Source organism: Rhinolophus sinicus, linkage group LG09 (genome assembly GCF_036562045.2).
Source record: "Rhinolophus sinicus isolate RSC01 linkage group LG09, ASM3656204v1, whole genome shotgun sequence".
Lineage (NCBI taxonomy): Eukaryota > Metazoa > Chordata > Mammalia > Chiroptera > Rhinolophidae > Rhinolophus > Rhinolophus sinicus.
The window spans coordinates 103,299,442-103,320,679 of record NC_133758.1 but is presented as its reverse complement, the minus strand read 5'-3'; the positions used below and the strand labels follow the sequence as shown (position 1 = coordinate 103,320,679).

Below are 21,238 nucleotides of genomic sequence, written 5' to 3'. Positions count from 1 at the left end.
GCTAAGTGTTTACAATGTCTTTATATGTTTTAACATTTTTCAGTTATTAGAAACAGGGAGGAAAATTCTGGTAGTAGGAAAACCAGTTTGGCTCTGGGTCAGTAAACCCGTCTGGCAATTTAATAGAAGCAAACCTCAGTAATTAATTTTGCATCGTATTGTGTTCAGTGACCCTAAGGTATCTAAGCAGCAGAGGTGGAAGAGGGGGAGGTAAAAGTTAGTAGTGCAATTTTCTTTTTCATCGAGTAGAAACAGCCATGGGATCTACCAGAGTCTGGAAATTTTATTATTTTCTTCTTTTTTGATATTTAGGGGAGGAGGGAAACCACCACCAGGAGAAGTGTAACCAGAAAGTTTTGGTCTTGTGGGGGTTCAAATATAGGCTTAATAGGCTTAAATATTGGGAAAATAGAGTTTAAGCACCAGCCACTTCCCACTTACAGCATAAACAAACAGGCTGAAGGATGCTGGGATGGAAAACTTTAGTATGTCCTCTGGCCAAACTCTATATTTAACAGGGAGAAACCCACATTTGATTAGACTCAAGAGTGAAAAAAGTAAGTTAACATAAGAAAAATGTTAGCTTAGTTAAGTATGAGTTTTTACTAAGATGTTATTTTCTTTTACATCCTTCTTTTAAATGGGACATTTTTCATAGTTAATTACAGCTATAAGTTATAACAATTATATTTTCTTAATGAAAAGTTTAAATTGCTTGAGGTGGTTTCCTGGTTCTTTAGACCAGGGATTTTCAAAATTCTTAGCATATGTAATCCTAAAAGACTTTTGAGAAACATAGGGTCCCATGAACATTTTACATCGATATCTAAAAATGTTTTAACTTTAATTCATTGCAAAGGATGTAATTCCTGGTGTGCTGCAATTGGAATATATACTTTAACTTTGCTGTTATCAAATTCTTGGAGCTATAGGTTTAGCTCATTCCATTTATGGAGTAAGTCCGCAATATAAGTGTTGTCAAACCAATCTCCATTGACAAACCCATCAGCTAAATCAGACGGAACGTCTATCATTTTAAAATTTGAATGATTGGGATAACATCTTTCGGAGTCTTAATTCCATACGAGACACAGAGAGAAGGCATGGAGACTTGCCAAGAGTTGGCTGCCTAGATAAAGAAGACTTGAATACTTTTTACTGAGGCTTTCCTTGCTTTGTTTTTGGATGGAGAATGGGTGGATGCTCCCTCAGAGGCAGTGCTTAATTATCCCTTTAAGAACTGCCTCCAAGGTTTTTATAGCTTGGAGCAGGACACCGAGAGAAGATTCAGGGTGGAGGAGAGGTATGTCTCTCTTCTGTGAGGTGGGAGAAGGGTGAATGTGAAAAGCAGGGCATTGGCAGGACTCGAGATGAGGTCACTCAGGAAAGCGCCACGTGGAAGCTGAGAATCTGGAAATAGAATGCATTAAAACCATCCAATTGCCACAAGCTCTTAGAAAGTCTTCGTATACCTTAGGAGTATGAGTACACAGTTTGAAGTCTGCTGTTCTAAACGCTTTTTAGAAGAGAGGTGCATGTGCTACAAAGATACAGGCTACAAGATACAGAATACAAGATACAAGATGCAAGATAGCCTTCCAGTGGTGAGATACTCAAACAGCAACAGGCATTCCAGAAACTCAGTAGGACAAAGGGAACTGCTTTGTTAGTGTTTCCCATTGTTGGAGTAGTTCACATTCCAAAGCCTAATTCTCATATGTTGATCCAAAATTTTTAGAGATGAAAAAGCCTATAAGATACAATATTATACATATGGAATAGTGGATAAGTAAATAGCAGTAGATTATTTTGCATTTTTTGTCTCTACCTAAGGAGCATAAGGCATCTTCTGATTTAATGTTTCTACTGAAAGTCCTAAATTGATAGGACATTAAATGAAAACTTCAAGTAATACCACATGTCAGAGAGTTTGAAAGTATGCCAAAATTGCACCTTACTTTGAGAACACTAATTGTACCAAAATCTAAACTTCATAATAGATAAGCTAATATTTCAAAGGAATGCTTCAAAGGACATCTTTCAGCATTACTTTATGTTAAACATGTTTTCATGTTACAGTTCTTTCCCACAAAGCATACTTTTCTCCCTATTGTTCTCCAGGAATTATAAAAACATCCAAAAACAGAGAACTATAAGGAAAGGTCAAATCTCTACCAGTAGTGGATGTTTGTTGCCTTTGTTCTTTCAGCATTTGTCTTTCATCTTCATATAACATTTCCCCACTGCCTTTGGAGCATTGCACTTCCCTCACTCTTTGCAATTCTCAGCTGCCACTCAAACTCCCCCAGCAAAGAAGTAGGCATGTGATATAGGTCTAGTCAGTCATACTATCCCGTCTTCTTTACCACACGCTGGCCTAAGGTTAGGCACATGCCCCAAGCTGTGTAAGTTACAGTCCTCCCCTGGGATGTTTATATGAAATCGAGGGTATTTCAATGAAATTCCTCAAACACAAAAATGCTGAATTTTGTTGGGCTTCTTATGCAAGATGACAACAAAGAATGGAGTTTTTCCCTTGGAGTCTAATGTGGAACATTAGCAGGCTATGTGGGTAGAGTGGACAGTGAAAGATAGACACAAATAATTCAGGACACATTAAATTATAAAAAGGGTTTGAGCTTCTCTAGGTCCTGGACTGGTATTTAAAGATTTACCTGCATCACAGGTAAATCTGAGACAGGGAGGTCCTCAGTGACTTATGGATAACAGGGTCTAAAAACTAGTGGTCAACAGGTAGAAGATGCCAGAACAGATGCAACAGGAAGGTCCTGTTATATAACTTTTAGGTAAGAAAGCCCATGGGCTTGTTTACATTGATGCTATTTCCTGCACTGAAAGGAACTGTGTGTGAAAGGGGAGAGAGATGCCAAGTTTTTAGAGGAGCTATAGGCTGATTCACTATAAAGCTCTGCATGACTGGGGGCAAGCTAGGGGTGGCAGGAGCAGGGGGAGGGGAAGCGTGTGGAGGGGGTACTGAGGCAACTGCAATACTTGCGTCTCAATTGTGCCACCATGTGGTTGTGATGCCAGCAACAGCCTAGCCCTAGCCCAATACACCACCTTGGTTGACCAGCGGAATTTCTACTTATCTCTCTGGAGGTGACCAAGTAAGACTAATCGCTCAGTCCCTAGGACATATGGATTTCTTATGGCGGCAGATGGGCAATGGTTAGAGAGAGGGGATTACAGAAAAGACAGGCATTTTCATGATATCAGAGGAATATTATTTGGATAGCAAAAATAAATGGATCCTCATTTTGAGTCCTAGGTCGAAAAAGTGTAGTTTATAGGTAGTGGTCTACTGGAGTTGGCTTGTGCTAGTTCGTGAGAGCTGGTTGTTAAATTTTCAGGAATTTTGCAAGCTGGTTGTTAAGCAAAGCTGCCATGAAAAATTAACTACATGTGTCAGATTTAATGACAATAGATTTATTAGGAAAAGCGTTAGATTTGGGGTGCAACTCCATTTGTCAAATCACAGTTCGATTACAATCATATGTTGGCTACAGATACAAAAGTTTGGCAAAAGTCAACAAAAGCATCTGTAAGAATCCATTGGCTATATGGAAGTTACAATAAAAGTATTGTATATTTTATCATTATTTGTAAATTGTATGCTACACATCCTTTAAATTATAAAAACTTACACTAAATATATATAATATATATAATATATATGTATGTATGTATATATATATATATATATCCTTTTCCTCCCATAAAGTTGACCTTTAAAAATTTACTAGCACACCACTGCTTATGGGTTATATGTTTATAATGAATTGCTAATAACAAAATATGAATAATGCATCATTTCATTTCACTCATATCCACTTAGCTCCAGAGTCGTCTGACTCCATTCTGAGTAACACTCCATCAATGCTACAAAAAGTTTGGGCTGGAGCTGGCCTGGTGGCTCAGGCGGTTAGAGCTCCATGCTCCTAACTCCAAAGGCTGCCGGTTTGATTCCCACATGGGCCAGTAGGCTCTCAAACACAGAGTTGCCAGTTCAATTCCTTGAGTCCCGCAAGGGATGGTGGGCTGCGCCCCCTACAACTAGCAACAGCAACTGAACCTGGAGCTGAGCTGCGCCCTCCACAACTAAGACTGAAAGGACAACAACTTGATTTGGAAAAAAGGCCTGGAAGTACATACTGTTCCCCAGTAAAGTCCTGTTCCCCTTCCCCAACAAAATCTTTCAAAAAAAAAAAAAATGTTCAGGCTGTTACTAATGCTTAAGGGGAATACCCATTCTATTGTTCCTTAAATGCTTTGGTGGCACATAGATAACTGAATTCCTGTAACATCTATAGTGACACTTGAAAACCACCCTGAAGTGCTAAGTGCCTATTTCTGGAAGGTGACATTTTATTTCCACCCATATAGCTCAATTTTATGTAATTATATAAGAGTTTAGATCTCACCATGAGCTACTTTTTCATAGAAAAAGTAGGTAGGTAAATTCTTATGCATGATGACAACCAACACAATTATTTTGAGACTAAGCAATAAGGACTAGGGAGAGGTTTCCCATTTGGATGGCAAACAGTACACATGTGTCTGATCTGGATGCAATTAAAATGAAAGTAAAGGACCACAAATCAAAAAAGGATATAAAATCACAAGAATGAAAAAGATTAGGATGAGAATCATCAACAGATGAAGATTTTTTTTTTTTTTTTAAGTTTAGGGAAGTGAGAAAAGAGATGGAACCATGTGATGGATTAAACAGAGGGAAGGAAGCCACAACCCAGATTCAGTCAGGAGGCACTGCAGTGGCAGTAGGACTGAATCTGTCCCATGAACCCTTAGAGATGTTCTGGGGGTTGGAAACTGGGAGTCAAACTGTCAAGTAAGCAATAGAACAAGAGAAAGGTATTCAAGGACACAGAAACTGTCTTTCTTAGAAAGTTACTCAATGTGCTTGAGAAAAATCAAGAGGGAAGAAAATCAGAAAGAAAATGACCTGGACGACAAAAAAAACACCATGGATCTAACCGAAGATTCAATGAACAGAAAGCTCAAGTGACTAAGTGCTGCAGGCCTAGAAATAAGTCTTTCCAAATTAGAACAGGAATTTAGTGGGGACTGTAATAAGAAAGGAATAAATTCCATGCTATAGATAGAATAAATAAAGAGTTGGAAGGTATTTGGATATGGTGAAGAAGTTCATGCTACTTAAGGGACAAAAAAAGAGCAACTAGAAACTCCAGGGGGGAAAAAAAGGAAATAAAGTTGTGGTCCAAATATTAATCAATCTAAAATTCAATATAATTTTGAGCAATTAACAGGGTATAAGGAAAAACAATCTATTTGACTATGATGTCAAAAAATATATGCATTTTATTTTTTAATAGCTATTGCAAAATCCCTTTTAAAAAGTTCTATCCATTTGGGCGATAACTATCAAAATATAAAATATATACACTTTTTGACCCAGCTTTTCTATCTCTAAGAATTTATCCTTAGATTTATACTCACATCTTTGTTCAAACATGTAAATTTAAGGATGTCATCACTATTTATAGTGGCAAAAAATTAGAATTGGTTAAATGAATTGTGATATATTCATACAATAGAACCCTGTGCAGCCTTTAAAAAGAATGAGATAAATCTATATGTATGATTCGAAATGATCTTCAAGATACATGAAGTCCAAAAATCAAGGTGTACAACAGTGTGTATATTGTGCTTCTAGCTGAGTAGAAACAAGAACACACACACATACAAGTGTGAAACTTACTCTGTGGTTGACTCTGGAGAGGTCAATGATGTCTGGAATGAGATGAACCTTTACTTTGATTGTCCTTCTCTACTGCTTGAATTTTACCACACGCTCATACATTTTTAAGGTTTATAATGCTTGAGAAGTGAAATAAAATTAAAACGAACTCACCTTTTCAATTAGGATACTTTTGCCTGAAAGTACCAGAAAACCAGACTCCCCTTGGTTTTTATTGGCTCATGTAACTGGGAATTCATTGGTCCACATAATAGAATTCCAGAGCGAGCTTCAGGCCTCGTCCAGCCTGCCAGGTCCGTTATTCCTCTGTTTGTTGCATTCATCCTCACACCGGCTTTTCCCATGGCAAAATGCTGCCCTGGGAAAGGCATCTGCTTTCCTCAACGTTCAGAGAAAGACAGGGTGTTTCTTCCTGTGATTCTCTTGTAAGAACAAGGTAAGCTCTTGTGCGGAGGTTCTGCACGTCTCTTCTCATTTCTTATCAGCCCAAACTGGTTTATACGTTTTTCCTGAAGCAGTTCCTGGGGTCACAGGAACGCCACGTGAGATTAGCTCAGTGTTCCAGCACTAGACACTAGAGCAGGGGAGACGGCATTACCTTAATTCAAAACAACCTTTCTCTGGAGCTGGGTGTGACAGTTTCCCCTGATGTACAGGAAAAGAGTCATACTGGTACCTGCATTAGGACACTGTTAGGAAGGCGAGAGGGAAATGGAAAGGGGTGCCTTGCAGGAAACCAACAAGGACCATTATTCCCACCCTCATTTTCCTCAATGCTATAGCTTAAAGGCCATTTCACGGTTGCCTTCACAAAATTACCCTAGTTAAGAAATCGAAATAATTTCTCTTTTGCAGCAACAAACAGAGGAAAGCCTGGTAACAACGATCATGGCCTATCCTTTGGAAAGATACAATTTATGGGATGCTCTCCCATTTGATATAGAATAAATACTTTGTTAGATTATCCTATCATTTAGAATACTACCATTGGGGAAATACAACTATATCCTTCAAGAATATCAAGGTTGGAGGAAATATAGACTAATGATCGTCATGATGAATGTACAATAATTATAAACTCCAAAGTGGGATGCATTGGGTTTCATTTTCCCTCCTCAATGATTAACTACAAAGAAACAATGTAAAGGTTATAGAAAGAAGCCCCCCTCCCCCACACCCCTAAAAAAAGCCTGACAAATAAGCAATAAAATCTTTCCTTGCTAAAAACAGGATCAAGTTAAAATTACCATGGACATTCTGTCTCTGGCAGCCCAACTGAGAGTAAATATTGGTACTCAAGAGAAGGAACAGCAGCAATTCTGAACATTCTGGCTTATTTGTTTTTCATAGCATGCCCTGTAAAAGATGATATCTCCGAAGGACTGCATAATGCAAACAAAGTTGAACATTTTATAGGCACCATCTGCAAAATAATTATTATCTGGTCACATTTCAGACTTCAGCGTCCAACCTTTTAGGTCTCAAAAGGCCTCGACTGCATGGAATTCTTCTAGGTAGGTTGCTGGCACTGTGATTGAAGTGAGTAATGGAGTATTACCTAGAGTGAAAACCATACCTGTAGTGGGTGTTTTAAATGCGGGTTGAATGGAGTTATAGAAAAATTCCACAGTGTGAAGGTTGCTCTATTAAGGGCAATTGCCCTCTTAAGAAGATGGCTGAAATCTGAAATATTCTAGTACTCTATCTATGGGTTTTTGGCCATGAATTTCAGTGATGGGAAGTAGACCTGGATTTGAAATGCCTTATGGAGGGGTTACAAGTATGGAGTCCCCCAAGAGTTCTGTAGGAGAGGAACCTATTTGGTGGTCTGTACTGCTCCCACATTTTGCAGATGCATAGGGGCAGGTGCACCTTGCAAGGGCACGGTAGGCTGACCAGTGCCAAGTGTAAGCAGGTACAAGTCATACACAAACTATTTTCACCCATCGCCCCATCACCCCTGAGATGGACCCACAGAAAAAGGAAGGTGTATGATTAAGTTGTATGACATTGTCTCCTAGCAGGCTTAGGGAACAGGAAAGGAAGAAGAACTCTTTGTGAATCACTGACTTATCTTTTGGCCAAGAATATCCTTTGCTTTCCTCTGACTAATAAAAGAGGTTATGTTGCATATGGGACTATTAGAGTCCCTAATGAGTCAAAGCAGCTCTTCTGAAAGGGCCTCAGTGGCCCTCTCAGTTTGCATCCTGGATGCAGGCCTTGTCTGCTGGGACACAAAACTGGCTACCGTTGCACTAGAGGCCTTCTTTACACCCGGTTCACACTACATACTAACTGCTGGGGTATTTATTCCCAGAGTTCTGCCAAGCATGGACAGATGCAGGGATTTTTCTTTTGGTGTCCCTGGATGAGGTTTGCCCATCCTTGTGAGGTTGCAGAACTACAGAGGTTTATGAATGGATGCTTGGGATGGTGTAGCTTTCTGACTGCTTGGTCTCAAAGCCCGTTAAAACCTAAGATTAACCATTGGAAGAATTAAGCCTCTGGCCTTAATTTCTAGGGGCCCATAGTTCATTGCTTAGGGCTTCATTCTGAGTGCTGGGGTTTTTGTTTGTTTTTTGGGGTTTTTTTTTTTTTTTTGAGGTGGGGTCTTTAGGAGTTGAAGGTGGACTTTATGGTAAGAAGTAGCTTTTTTACTCGAGTAAATTAAGCTCATCTGGAATTAGTCTGTCTGAAACTACTGAGTGTGTATCAGGGCACCCGCCCAGCTGTTTCCCTGGGACAATGGCATTGGAGGCCCAGGGGTAGGGTCTCCAGCTTCCTCACTGCTGTGGTCATAGCTGGATTCTGAGTGACCTTTTGGCCTTTCTCTAGAGTTGCACTGTCCAATTCAGTAGTTACTGGCCGTATTTGGTTACTGAGCACTTGAAATATGGCTGGTCTGAATTGAGACGTGCTGCAAATATAAAATAGACACCAGAAATAAAATAGAAGGGAATAAAACCATAGCGTTTGAAGATTTGGCACAGGAAAAGAATGTAAAATAACTCATTAATAACTTTTAATATGGATTATATGAGGAAATTATAACATTAAAATATTGGGTTAAGAAAAATATTATTAAAATCAGTTTCACTGTTCCTTTTAATCTTTTAAGAATGGCTACTAGGAAATTGAAACTGACAAGTGCCTTGTATTGTATTTCTTTCGCACGGTGCTGCTCTACAGGATAGTCAATGAGATAGGCTAGTGAATGTGTGGTGGCCAGAGCCTGCAAAATCCTAAACCTATGAATATTTCTCATGTCTGAGGAGGCTCCCACTACATTCAAAACTTTGTGTCTTTTTGCTGTAATGAATCACAGCCATGATAATGACTACATGCTCAGTCCTGAGTCCTTCTAGTGAATCTCTTAACCTTGGCGTGGCCTGGGGGACGCTCAACACATGAGGAAATATGCAGAACCCACTGGAGGAAGATCTGAATGTGAATGCTTTTTGGTTTGATTTTCTTTCTTACAGAGTTAAGAGCTGGAACCCCTGGATACACCTGACATTACAGAATGTGGTTGGGAGACCCAAAGCACTAAAGCTGAGTCTGATAGTATATGGAAAACTGACAGATGATGTAGATTCCTCAGAAGATACTTGTTCAGTTCCTAAATGTCCATTTATTTCTTCTTTGTATCTTCTGTTTCTTTGCTGAGACTTTCTATTTCTTTGCTGAGACTAGTTTCTTCATTTGTTTTAAGTGTATTCTCATTGTTCTTTAAAACATTTTTTCTGATGGTAGCTTTAAAATCTTTGTCGGGTAATTTTAAATCCTCTGTCATCTTGGTATTGACAATTTTTTTTTCCTTCAGTTAGAGATATTCCTGGTTCTTGGTATAATGATTTTCTATTAAAACATGGATGTTTGGGGTATTATGACACTGTGGATCTTATGTAAAGTGTCTATTTTCACTATTTCTTCCTGACATTGCTCTGGCAGGGAGGGCATGGAGGTAGCACCACCTTTGTTAATGCCAGGTCGGGGTAGAAGTCTAGGTTTCCTGTGGACACCGATGGGGTGGGTTTAGGGCTCCTCATTATCAGTGGGCTGGGGTGGGAGTTTCAATTCCCCACCAGGCTTCCACTAATATCTCCCTAGCTGGCAGGGGTAGGAGTCCTCCTTGCTGCTCCCCAGGTGGCCTCCACTGGCACCACTGTGGGGAGGGGTAGCCTCCTTACACTGGGCAGTGCCGAAAGTCCTGAGGACTCTCCACTAGGCCCCTCCTCTGATTCCGTGCAGGCAGAGAGAGGGAGGGGTATCTTATCACTGTCAGGTAGGTGTCATGCGGGGTCTCCAGTCCCGCTCCCCGCATAAGAACGCAGGACATGGTGAGGCCAAAAAGGAACACCCACGGAGCCATGGATAGGGGGTTCATATCATTATAGTCTCGCTGGTGGCTGGGTTGGACTTACAAGAAGCAGGAGCCACACGATCCACAATCCACCATCCACTCCTCTGCCAACCGCACTTGCTAGCCATAATCTGCCGGCCGCTTCTCTGCCTGCTAACCAACCCACCAACCCCCTAGCCTAGCCACAGCAGTTACACTAGTGGCTAATGGTTAACTGGTTACAGCTACTGATGGCCACCCAGCCACAGCGGATGGTCACCCAGCCACAGTGGATGGTCATCTGATTACAACTGATGGCCATCTAATAACCGAGCCAGCATCTTTCCACGTGAGGCTGAGAACTTAGAAACTGCTCTCTGGGACTCTGTCCCCACATCCACATAGTTTTCCAATGACACCTTGAGGACGGGGGTTGGGGGGGACTCGCGTGTGGAGGGGTACTTGTTACCACCCAGCAGTGGGGACATAAGTCCTGCTCTCTACTTGGCCTTCTCTACACTACACCAGTTTCCTTATAGCCTGGATAGTGTACAAATCTGGGATCCTCACTCAGCGTTTGCTGGCATGCTGGGTGTGGGGCCTTAGGTTTTTATTGTGTTGTGTTTGTCTACAGTAGAGTGGTTATATTCTATTATAAAAGTTGTCTGTCTTGGTAGGCTGCCTCTTTTGTGTCTTTGGCTAGACAGAGTAGCCTTTTACTGGGGCATGTTTGTGCCTTTTGGCATTTTCAGGTTTCTGGTTTTCAGCTTCTGTATTAACCAGTATGGAAACATAAGGCTAAATGAAAACCCAAGAACTTAACTCTGTGTTCCTTTTTTGGGTCCCGAGGTCTCTAGCTGGTATGCCTTCTTTTCTCAGCCTGTTTCATATATAAGGTCCAGAGTTTTTAGTTGTACTTATTGGGAGAGAGAAAAATATTCTATCCCATCTTCCCAGAAGCAGAAGTAAAGAACCTATAATGCATTGAAACACAATTTCAAACAAAACTAGGGGCAGAGACTAAGGGAGAAGTTGCAGTGCCTTTCAAGAAAAGATAACAGGAAGGCAATCAAATAAAGAAAGCTAGCCATAGGCAGTAACTGTCTTTGCAAATACAACAATATCTGCAAGCACTTTCAAATAGTAATAATTACTCAAAAAATCATAATGCCATAATACACATCTATGAAAATCTCAGCCCCTTAATTTATGAGTCAGGATTGGGCTCTGAAAGGAGATATTAAACTACTATATGTGATTTAGGGATATAAAGAAATTGTGACTGATCCCCTGGTCCTGGTTGAGCATAAAGAATCAAACTCGATGCTATTCACTCCCTTTCAAAGCCATCACATCATCAGTTTAAAAAAAAAAAAGATTTCAGGTCCAACTTTCATTCCGCCTACCCTTTTTTCAGAGCCCTTTTCCCTTGGAGTCCTAAGAGAACACTGTTCATAGGAAGCAGCCTTTTGTAAAGTAATACTCATTTTCAAGAAAAGAGCCCTATAAACAACCTAGGGAAACAAAAACAGTAGCTCACAATAAAAATGACAAAAACAATCCGATTGGATGTAAAATCTCGGGAGGACTAGGATATAAACTTTAGGAGCTGGGAGATCAATTGATATGTTGTCCTGTGTTGTAAATAGCTCTGCTATGTAGGTTGACATAGCTGAAAGGCAGGCCGCATTTCAGCGATTAATTATAGAAACCTATCCAGAGAACTACATTTATTGGTTGCAGGAGGTCTATTCCAGCTAAAACCTAAATAAGTCAGAAAGAGGAGGTCAAGTAGAAAATGCTCCAGAAACTAATAAATGGATATAGGCGGGGACCTAAATCTAGGATACTGTCCCAATAGCTGAAATGTTTTTTTTTTTCCTTCCCTTTCTTCCTTCTTTTTGGTTGGTGTGGAGTCTCAGAGCGTTCAGGTGGAGAGATGGCCAAAGAAGGGAATTATTTTTGTGCCAGTTACAAATGGGAACCTTGCACTCTGTACCAGTTCCTGGAAACATTGCCAGCATGCCCAGAACCATGAGAGAGCCTGCTTGGAAACTATCCAATTTCTTTGCTTTTTCTTTAGGCACTTCTAATTCCCTGAGTGACTGGTCACAGGAAAAAAATGTCAAAGTCAAATGTGTTGATTGTGCTACTTAGATTAAAAGGTTGGGTGAGCACAACCTACGCAAATAAAAAAATAAAATTAATTGAGGGGGGTGGTGGGCACCCTGGAGCTCCTATTTTCCTAGTCACTCCTCACTCTCTTTCCTCCTGTACTATCCTTCTGCAAAGTCTTGCTTTTGTGGCTCCCAACCCTTTGATGGGATCAGCAGGAATGGGAATAATTGTCAGAGTTGAGATTCAAATACCGTGTTTCCCTGAAAATAAGACCTAGCCAGACCATCAGCTCTAATGTGTTTTTCGGAGCAAATATTAATATAAGACCGGGTCTTATTTTATATGAGACCCGGTCCTATGTTATATTAAAATAAAACTGGGTCTTGTATTAGTTTTTGCTCCAAAAGACGCATTAGAGCTGATGGTCCGGCTAGGTCTTATTTTCGGGGAAACAGAGTATGTACATCACGCACAGACAGAAGATTGAATAAATCTAATCTCTCTTACACGCACATACACACACACACACAGACACACTCAAACACATCTTTTTGGACTTTCATTTACGTTTAGTTTTTGCTTGCAAAATGGATGCAGAATTTTCAAACATTAGAGAAATATATATTGGATATATATTCAAATAGGGAGTGTAGCTTTCTAGTAATTCTATCCTTCAAAGAGAACAATGTTATCAACTTTTTTCCTATGATTTTTCAAATTTATAAAGAAACTGTTAGGTTAAATAAAATCAAATGAATTTAAGTTACTGCATTCATGGTAGAGTTCGGTGATTGTTTCTCAATGAACAGAACTAAAAACACAAATGCTAACATTAGGAGATCCACATAGTATTGAAGTTAAAATAGGTCCCATATTTAGAAAACTTCGGAATTTCTTTTCTTGCCTAAAAACTGCAGCAGCAGCTGTGAGCCAAAGATTAGTACTTGCCTGCAAGAAGGCAACACACGCAGCGACTACCCTCCGAGAGGGCGGTTCTGGGGATGGGAGGGGTCAGGTGCCCGTAGTGAGTGACAGCCACCGCCTCTCGCACACTCTCAGCGTTTCTGTAAACAAGGAGACTCGCCGGCGGTCTGTAAACGAGGGTGGGCTTGGGCCAGGGACCAAGACAAGAGGATTCGAAAGACCTCCCATTGGTGGTTCGTGAAGGGCGGAGGACCTGGGAATCCTGATTGGTCCGCTCCCTGTCCATAAGGGGATTGACGTCTCGCGTCCCACCCGGCTGCCCCTGTAGGCGCTGAGCTCCTCCCCTCGCGGTGGGTGCCCGGCAGAGCGACAGAGCGCGTGCGCGCGCGGCCCCTTGCGGGTGTTGTACCTGCCTGCCTCGCTGCGCACACTCGTGGTCAGTGGGCGAGACCGGAGCGGCGGAGGTCACCGCCGGGAGGCGGGACGGGGGCAGCATGGCAGCCTCCTTACGGCTCCGTGGAGCCGCCTCCGGCCTCCGGTACTGGAGCCGCCGGCAGCAGCCGGCAGCGGCCAGCCTTGCAGCGGGTAAGGACCTCGCGCCTTCTTCCCCCGTGGGTCCTCCGGCCGCCCGCTTCTCGTGCCCTGACGGCCGTAAAGGTCTTTTCATGGGAGGTGCTGCGGTTGGTTCGGGCCTTAAAACCCCACATTTTGACTGGTTCCAAGGCCTAGCTTCTTCTGAGGCTGCCGCTCGCACTGCTAGTCCTTCCCCCAGTCCCCTCGCCCCGGATCCAGTTGAACGGTGTTCAGCGCCCCTTTCGACCGGGTCTTAGGTGGGGGGTGGGGAGACCTTGGGGTGAAGTGAGGAATATTTAGGTCCCAGGCGTGCTTCTTTGGAGTTAGTTAGGACCACGAGGACAAGTGGAGGGCCCAGACTTAGGGGCGACCCCCACCCATCCCAGCGAGCCCTGGCCTTGCAGCACTGGCTGGCCTTTCAACGCCCCTAGGGTGCACCCTGGGTGGGCGCGCCCTCGGGCAGCGGGGCCTGATATTTGTTTAACAACCTTAATCGTACAGAATGGTTTTACACACGTCCTGTCAATACAAACCAAGTAGTAAGTCATTCCAGCAAAGTTTTAAGTCACTCTTAACCTGCAAGGTGGGCTCCCCCTCCCACACACGCCACGTCCTTGTAACTGTGCTACCTGAAGATGGCACTTCTGTCAAATTATTAACCAAAACACTTACAAGGTCCTCAGACTTGTGGCCTGAACCCATCCCCACCCCCCGCAATAAGTTATGGAAGCTAATCCTTAGGAACAGGCAGTTTTTAGGCCAACAGAGATCTAATCTTTTTCATTTTTCAGACAACGTGAGGTCCCTCGGACAAGTGAATTAGAGTATCCCAGCAGGATCTAGAGTTAGTGCTTGATTCTTCCGCCTTCCTGCGCTTTCTACCACACGAGGATTCCTCTTTGATTGAAAAATTGGTTAATTTGTGGAGACACTGCTATTGTTGTCTTCCTGTAAAAATTTGAGAGTTGTTACAGTGCACTGTTGAGCAATATCATACTCAGGGTTTTTAAAAAAGCCTTGGTACTAATTTTTAAAAATGTTCCTTAAAAACAAAACAAACAAAAAAAAACAGCAGGTGCGGAATTGAGTTCTTAAGGGCTCTCCTTCCTCCCGCTCAGTAAAAACTAAGCAGAAGAGTGAATTTCCTCTCTGGCTTGAGAAGGGCAGGCTCCATGTGATGCAAGAGAACAGATGTCTGATACAGAATCACAGTAACAAGATACAAACTCACAAACTCTGCCAAACTTGAGTGTAACCACTGTTTGAGTTACAGGTATTGAGCTATAAAAAAATACCTTTCACTTTGGAGATACTTAAGAAAAATTGGTTCCTCACTTTTCCACAGTAGTAAATGTCGCGTCAATTTTCACATGAATGTGCAATTCTTTCCCTTTTGATTAGCCAAGGAAGACATGTGTGCTGTTTATTGGTTTTACAAGGTGTTCAAATATCTTAATAAACCCGTGATGCACCTTTTAGAGTTATGAAAGTCGTTGCTATTCATGAGGGAAGGGTCTGAGGCCCAGGGTTATGCACAATGCTGGTTACACTATTTTGGCATGTAAGCTTGTTCCTTATGTTCTTTGACCCAAAGATATTGTATGAATATAGATTTATGATCAATTTTAAATTGTTCTTTTTCTGGTGATTGTTTAAAACACTTTAATTGTTTTTACTCTGGAATTGTTTTAAATGTTTCTGTTAATACTAGTTGATTACAAACGTGTTAACTCTTTTGACATTGAAGCCTTAAAAACTACATTCAAGTTTGGAGTCTAGAGACATCAAGAAAAAGAACCATATTCAAGTAGTAACATTATTTAGTGTTCTGAATTCTGTGGGATATTTGTCTCCATAGTATGTTTAAGATGTTTCTGTCATATGGATAGTAATACACAGATCCATACAGTTATTTACTATTTTAAAAAAGTGAGACCTGAAAGTTGTCAGTTAATGGAGCATCTTAAATTTAAAATATTTAAAGTATCAAAAAGTAATTAGAAAAATGAGCAGTGTTAAACTCTACATATATTACTGTTTCATAATCATTTAATAAAAGTAAGTTTTGTATTTTAGAAGGTAATTAAATTTAGTTTCAGATTTCTTTATATAGATGAAAAAAATCTACAGATGGAGGCTCTCTACAATCACTGTGAGTCACCAAAATGTACATGGAAAAATAATTTGTATCAGCTCATTTTTATTTTTCGTTGGAGAATATTGGGGAACAGTGTGTTTCTCCAGGGCCCATGAGCTCCAAGTTAAGTTGTAGTCCTTCAATCTAGTTGTGGAGGGCGCAGCTCAGCCCCAAGTCCAATGGCCATTTTGAATCTTTAGTTGCAGGGGGTGCTGCCCACCATCCCATGTGGGAATTGAACCAGCAACCTTGTTGAGAGCTCGGGCTCTAACCAACTGAGCCATCCAGCCGCTCCTCAGATCATTTTAACGTGACCACCTGACTGAAGGTGGAGTGGGAAAATTAACTAGCATCATATACAGAAATGGGAATGAAAGTTATTTTTATTATTGCCCCTTTTCGTGTATAAGAAATCTGCTTTCAAAACAACACATAACATAAATAAAATGTATAGTGGCCTTTTTTCCCCTGTATGTAGGCTTCTAGGGTTGCACATGAAGCTCTGAAAAGATGCACATGGCCCTGGACCCAACGTTGACCTTAAACTTGTGTGGGGAGAATATTTATTTCTAAAATAACTTGATTCAAACAATAAAGGCCTTTACAGAGTAAGTCACCATTCTTAGTTTAGTAACTCTTAATATTAAGCAAACAGAATGCTAATAAAATAATATGTGATAAAATAGAACACAAAGCTGTATATTACAACATAGTCTCATGACATAATGAGAAAATGCATTCAAAAGACTGATTATTTTTATGTAGTGAAATTAACTTTTTCCCTTATGACTGTATACATTTTTGGATTTTCCCGTTTTCTACAAGGAAATGCATTACTTTGATTTGGGGGGAAAAAATCTTTGGAAATGTAAAATAATTAACTTATTGCCAATTTTTGATGTTGAAACTTGGAAAAGCCTGATTTTTGGTAGCACTTAATGTTACCAAGATATGGATAACTTTGCCCATGCCCTATTAAAGAAAGAGGACATAATCTGTAAAATCTATAAATTTAGAAACTAAGTTTGCCAAATTTTCTAACTAGTTTCTTTACCAGTCAGTGCCACCTTTGTATAGTATTGAGTGATATTCTGTCACCTTGATTTTAGCTATGGTCTGACTACTATTTCCACACTTTAATGTGTGTAACTTACTTAAAGGACGATGTATTATTTAAGTTTAAAAGTTTTTAGGGCAATGATTTTATTATACTCATTTGAATTTCTCCCTTTTTAGGAGGATATTCTTCTATAATATATTGTCCAAGCACACCTTCTAATGTATCACCTTAACTAAAAGCTGTTATTTTCTGAGACAGGGCATTCTCCTAAAGTAGTCTCTATCACTTCTTCTAACATCCTGGCTCTTAACCTGCCAAGTAAAAATGGGTCATTTGGCATATAGGATTTGTACCCCAGTGCTACTTCTTGACCATTGACAGTAAAAGTAGCAAATACTTACTGATTGTCGAGTGCCATGCACTGGTTAATGCTTTACTTGAATTATCTCAAGTAGTCTTTACAATAACCTCCTGAACTAGTTACTCTGGCTGATAAAAATGTCTAGAGAAGTTAAGTAACTTTTCAGTTCAAGGACGTACATCTAAGAATTGACCACTCCTGAAAGGAATCTAAGTCTTCTAAACTCAAAGATGTTCTTAAATATTATCACCATCAGTAAATAACCTCTTCTCTTTAAAATAATAATAATAATGATAATGATAGTAGTGTCATCTAATTTTATTACCCTTTCTCTAACTTTGCCACAAACAAAGATGAAGTGAAGAGAACTAAGCCCATCGCTGAAGATTTTTATATCGGCCTGTCTAGAATCTGGGCCTCATTATTTTTTACCTCAACTTCAACAACAAACATCAACACTCCACTTCAGGTCTTCTGTGATTTCATCACTAGGAATTGCTATCCTGTAGTATTTCAGAAGCTGAACTAGTTTTCTGGTTGCTATAACCCTCCTCTGATTCTTGTTCTACTGACCACAAATATTACTGACCATCATCGAACCTCTTGTGGAGCAGAAAATCAGATCCAGGATTCCAATTACATCTGTTACACTTCTGTTAAACTGAATATTGGTAAGGTGATGATGCACAAGGATGACACCCATATTTAATGGAAATGTTAGAGATGAATCATCAGGTTAACAGAAATTATATATGCTTCTAACCCAAGATGACCCCTATATCTTAAGCATTAGGGCTTCAAATAATTTGCTTTTAGGAAATCTCATTGCATTTAGATTAAGTTGAAGGAAAAACGGGGGTCCATCAGTTGAGAGGACTTGAAACTTAACAGGGTGACTGTGGTTAGTTGGTACACTATATGGTTTTAAAACTGGAGTCCTTGAGAGAAAAAGAAAAAAAATACAGTGAGAAACAATAGGGCAACAGGTAAGTGGAGTGATTTCTCTTTCATTAGACTGAGCTTTTTGAGGGCAAGGCCATCACTTGCTTGTGTCGATCTCATCTGTGAGTTCTGTCAAAGAACTTCATGCAGTAAATATTTGTTGAATGGAATTCTGAATCTAGAAACAAATCTAGAAACAGAAATTCTGAATCTAGAAACAAATATCTAATGTTATTTTCATGGTAATGCAAAACTCTGTCTTGCAAAAAGCATTACATCGAATTGTGCGCCACAGTGTGATTTCAAATAGCCTTTTGTGAAAAAGAAGAAAATCAGATTAAACCACCATACAGCTTTTATCAAGAATGATTTTCTTCTATTTTTTCTGTAAATGAAAGTGCCCAGAATCCTGAGTGTTCCTCTTGCCACTTAAAGCCCATGGAAGTGTCCCCCTCCTCCTAAAACCCCATTTATAAACTGGTAACTTAGGGTTGAAATGCATTCTCCTGGCTTAACATTGTATTTACATTGTTTTTTATACCATTGGAGGGGATGGTTTCTATAAATGTGAGGGTGGGAAGGTAAAAAATCTGCTCTGTTCTTGGATCTTGTCTAAGAGGTTTTATTGAATACTTTCACTTTTTTAAATACACATTATTAAAGGAGATAATGTAGATATGAGGAATCTAGAATATTTCACATAATAGGTAAAGTACGTAATAGGTATTTCATAAATGATAACATTTTAAAGTTTATTGTTAAAAATGGTAAAGGAATGTTCTGGAGATAGAAAAGAGATTGCTTTAAATTTATGATTGTTTCCTGCAGAACTTAATAATTTGAAGTTAGTCTGCCCGCACAATTGTTGCTATCTTTAAATGTGATTAGATCATTAGTTTAAAAGACTAACCTTTAAAGTCTTTTTAATAGAAAACATCTAAGTAACAGTCAAACAAACCAACCCATAGATACAGAGGACAAGCTAATGGTTGCCAAAGAGGAGGGGTAAGGGGATGGGTGGAAAAAAATAACAGTGGATTTACTAATGTTGGACGAATGTTTACAATAAAAAATGTTATCTGCTCCCATTGAAAGTAATGCATTGAAATCAGTGTGTTCTAGGTCAATGGCCTCTAAGACTCCAGTTGGCTTCATTGGACTAGGCAACATGGGGAATCCAATGGCAAAAAACCTCATGAAACATGGCTACCCACTCATTATTTATGATGTGTTCCCTGATGCATGCAAGGAGTTTCAAGATGCAGGTGAACAGGTACGATCTTTCCTTAAGATGTTTGAAAATGATGTTTAAAAATGAATATACATTCAAATAAGTGACAGCTTCTTAGAAAGTATACCCAATGGAGTTGTTAATTTTATTTATATATAACATATGTGTGTGTATATACATATATATGGGACCATGTATTAATAACTGAATTTAGAGTTTTGGTTTTTTGAGATATGAAGGAAATTCTGTTTGTACAAGTTGTAGAGTGGCAACTGAAGGCTGACTGTCATCCCAGAACTGGGAAAATAGTAAAAAAATTCCTGAGAAACAGAAAAGGTGAGAGAAAAAATGAAACTAAACAGTCAACTTTTGGATAATAGACTTGAAATAAATATGGAGAAATGCATTGCCTTGGAAAGAGCAGGTTTAGGCCGTCTGTGGAACTGGCTGTTGTCCAGCTCCTTCCCTTCCAGGGTGTGTGTGCCATGTGGCCATGGCAGCAGTGTTGTATGAGGACATGAGCGTCATCTTGGAACTTGCGGGGTAGGGTTGCGGCTGCTGATGCCCATACGATCTCTGCATACTGACACTATCACCAGTTTAGCAAAGCCTACAAATTGTGATGAGTTGAGAGAAAAAGAGTTTCCTTCGTTTTTAGTAAAATATGTGCTACATTGGGTGAGAGGGCAGTTATGGAACTTCTCTCCAGAGACTAGAGATTTAGCCCGATAGCAGAATAGGTAGGATTTATCCAGATGAAGAAGGGATAAAGAAGCAATTTTCTTTCCTTTCTTTCTTTCTTTCTTTCTTTCTTTCTTTTTTTAAGTGGGGAATATTGGGGAACACTGTTTTTTCAGGATGTCAAGTCGTCGTTTTTCAATCTAGTTGTGGGGGGCACAGCTCAGCTCCAAGTCAAGTCGTTGTTTTCAATGTAGTTGTGGAGGGCGCAGCTCACTGGCCCATGTGGGACTTGAACCAGCGACCTTGGTGCTACCAGCACTGTGCCCTAACACTGAGCAAACAGGCCACCCACCAGCAGCTGAGCTCCAAGCTCAAGCTGTTGAAGAAACGATTTCCTTTAGAAGTAGAAGCCTCAGTCTCCAGGTTTCTAGAGCTTTCTACTTTAGGTCAGCAGATACGGTTGAGTCCCTACCGTATATCTAGCAATCCATCTAGTGCTGTAGAGGATAAAACAGGTTGAGGTGGATGTGGCGAGGTATTAAATGTGTCTCAAATCGCAGGACTAAGTAATATTACAAGGAGGTTTCTACTAAAATTGAATTTTGACTATAATAAAGTGCTGAAACAGTTTTTGAGGAGGAAAAATAAGTAACTGTTAAAAGTCATTTCATTTCTGGTAGGGAACTGCGTCAATATTGTGTATAATCTTTGCTTACCTGCAAACAGAAATGATGTAGTCTGAAATGAAAGTCAGGAGACAAAACCTCTCAGATTCCTAAAAATAGAAGGTTCCAGGACACAGACTCAATTATTAGATTTTCCTTTTTCCCCCCTCTTCCTTGACACATATAAATGGGTGTGAGAAAGGAGAGAAGATGGGTTCTGGGTAGCGGCTCCTCCCAGGTTAGTAAAGAGTGAAGACTTGTTTTAGCTTCTTGTCTGCAGTTCCCACCTCGGCCCCCAGTACATGGTGGGAAAAGATCTGTGTGTGGTTCACACTGAAGCAGCAAGCCTGGGAGACAGAAAGCTCTTTCCCACATCCCCTCTCCCTCACATCTCTGGTTCCCTGAAGAGTCTCGACTCTAAGAGGTCCTCTGAGTATTGATTA

The 21,238-nt window shown here is 40.2% G+C and overlaps 1 protein-coding gene across 4 annotated transcripts in view; it reads left to right on the top strand.

Moving 5' to 3' along the window:
• The window catches only part of HIBADH (3-hydroxyisobutyrate dehydrogenase), a 116,120-nt gene that overhangs the window by 8,398 nt on the left and 86,484 nt on the right, over positions 1–21,238 (top strand). For 2 of the 4 annotated variants that reach the window (XM_074340919.1, XM_074340920.1), the window contains exon 3: positions 19,331–19,491. In XM_074340919.1, the coding sequence (XP_074197020.1) occupies positions 19,331–19,491 (161 nt within the window). Of the gene's footprint in view, positions 1–13,275; positions 13,731–19,330; positions 19,492–21,238 lie in introns of those variants that run through there. The other 2 variants (XM_019726160.2, XM_019726159.2) reach the window with 2 other exon arrangements.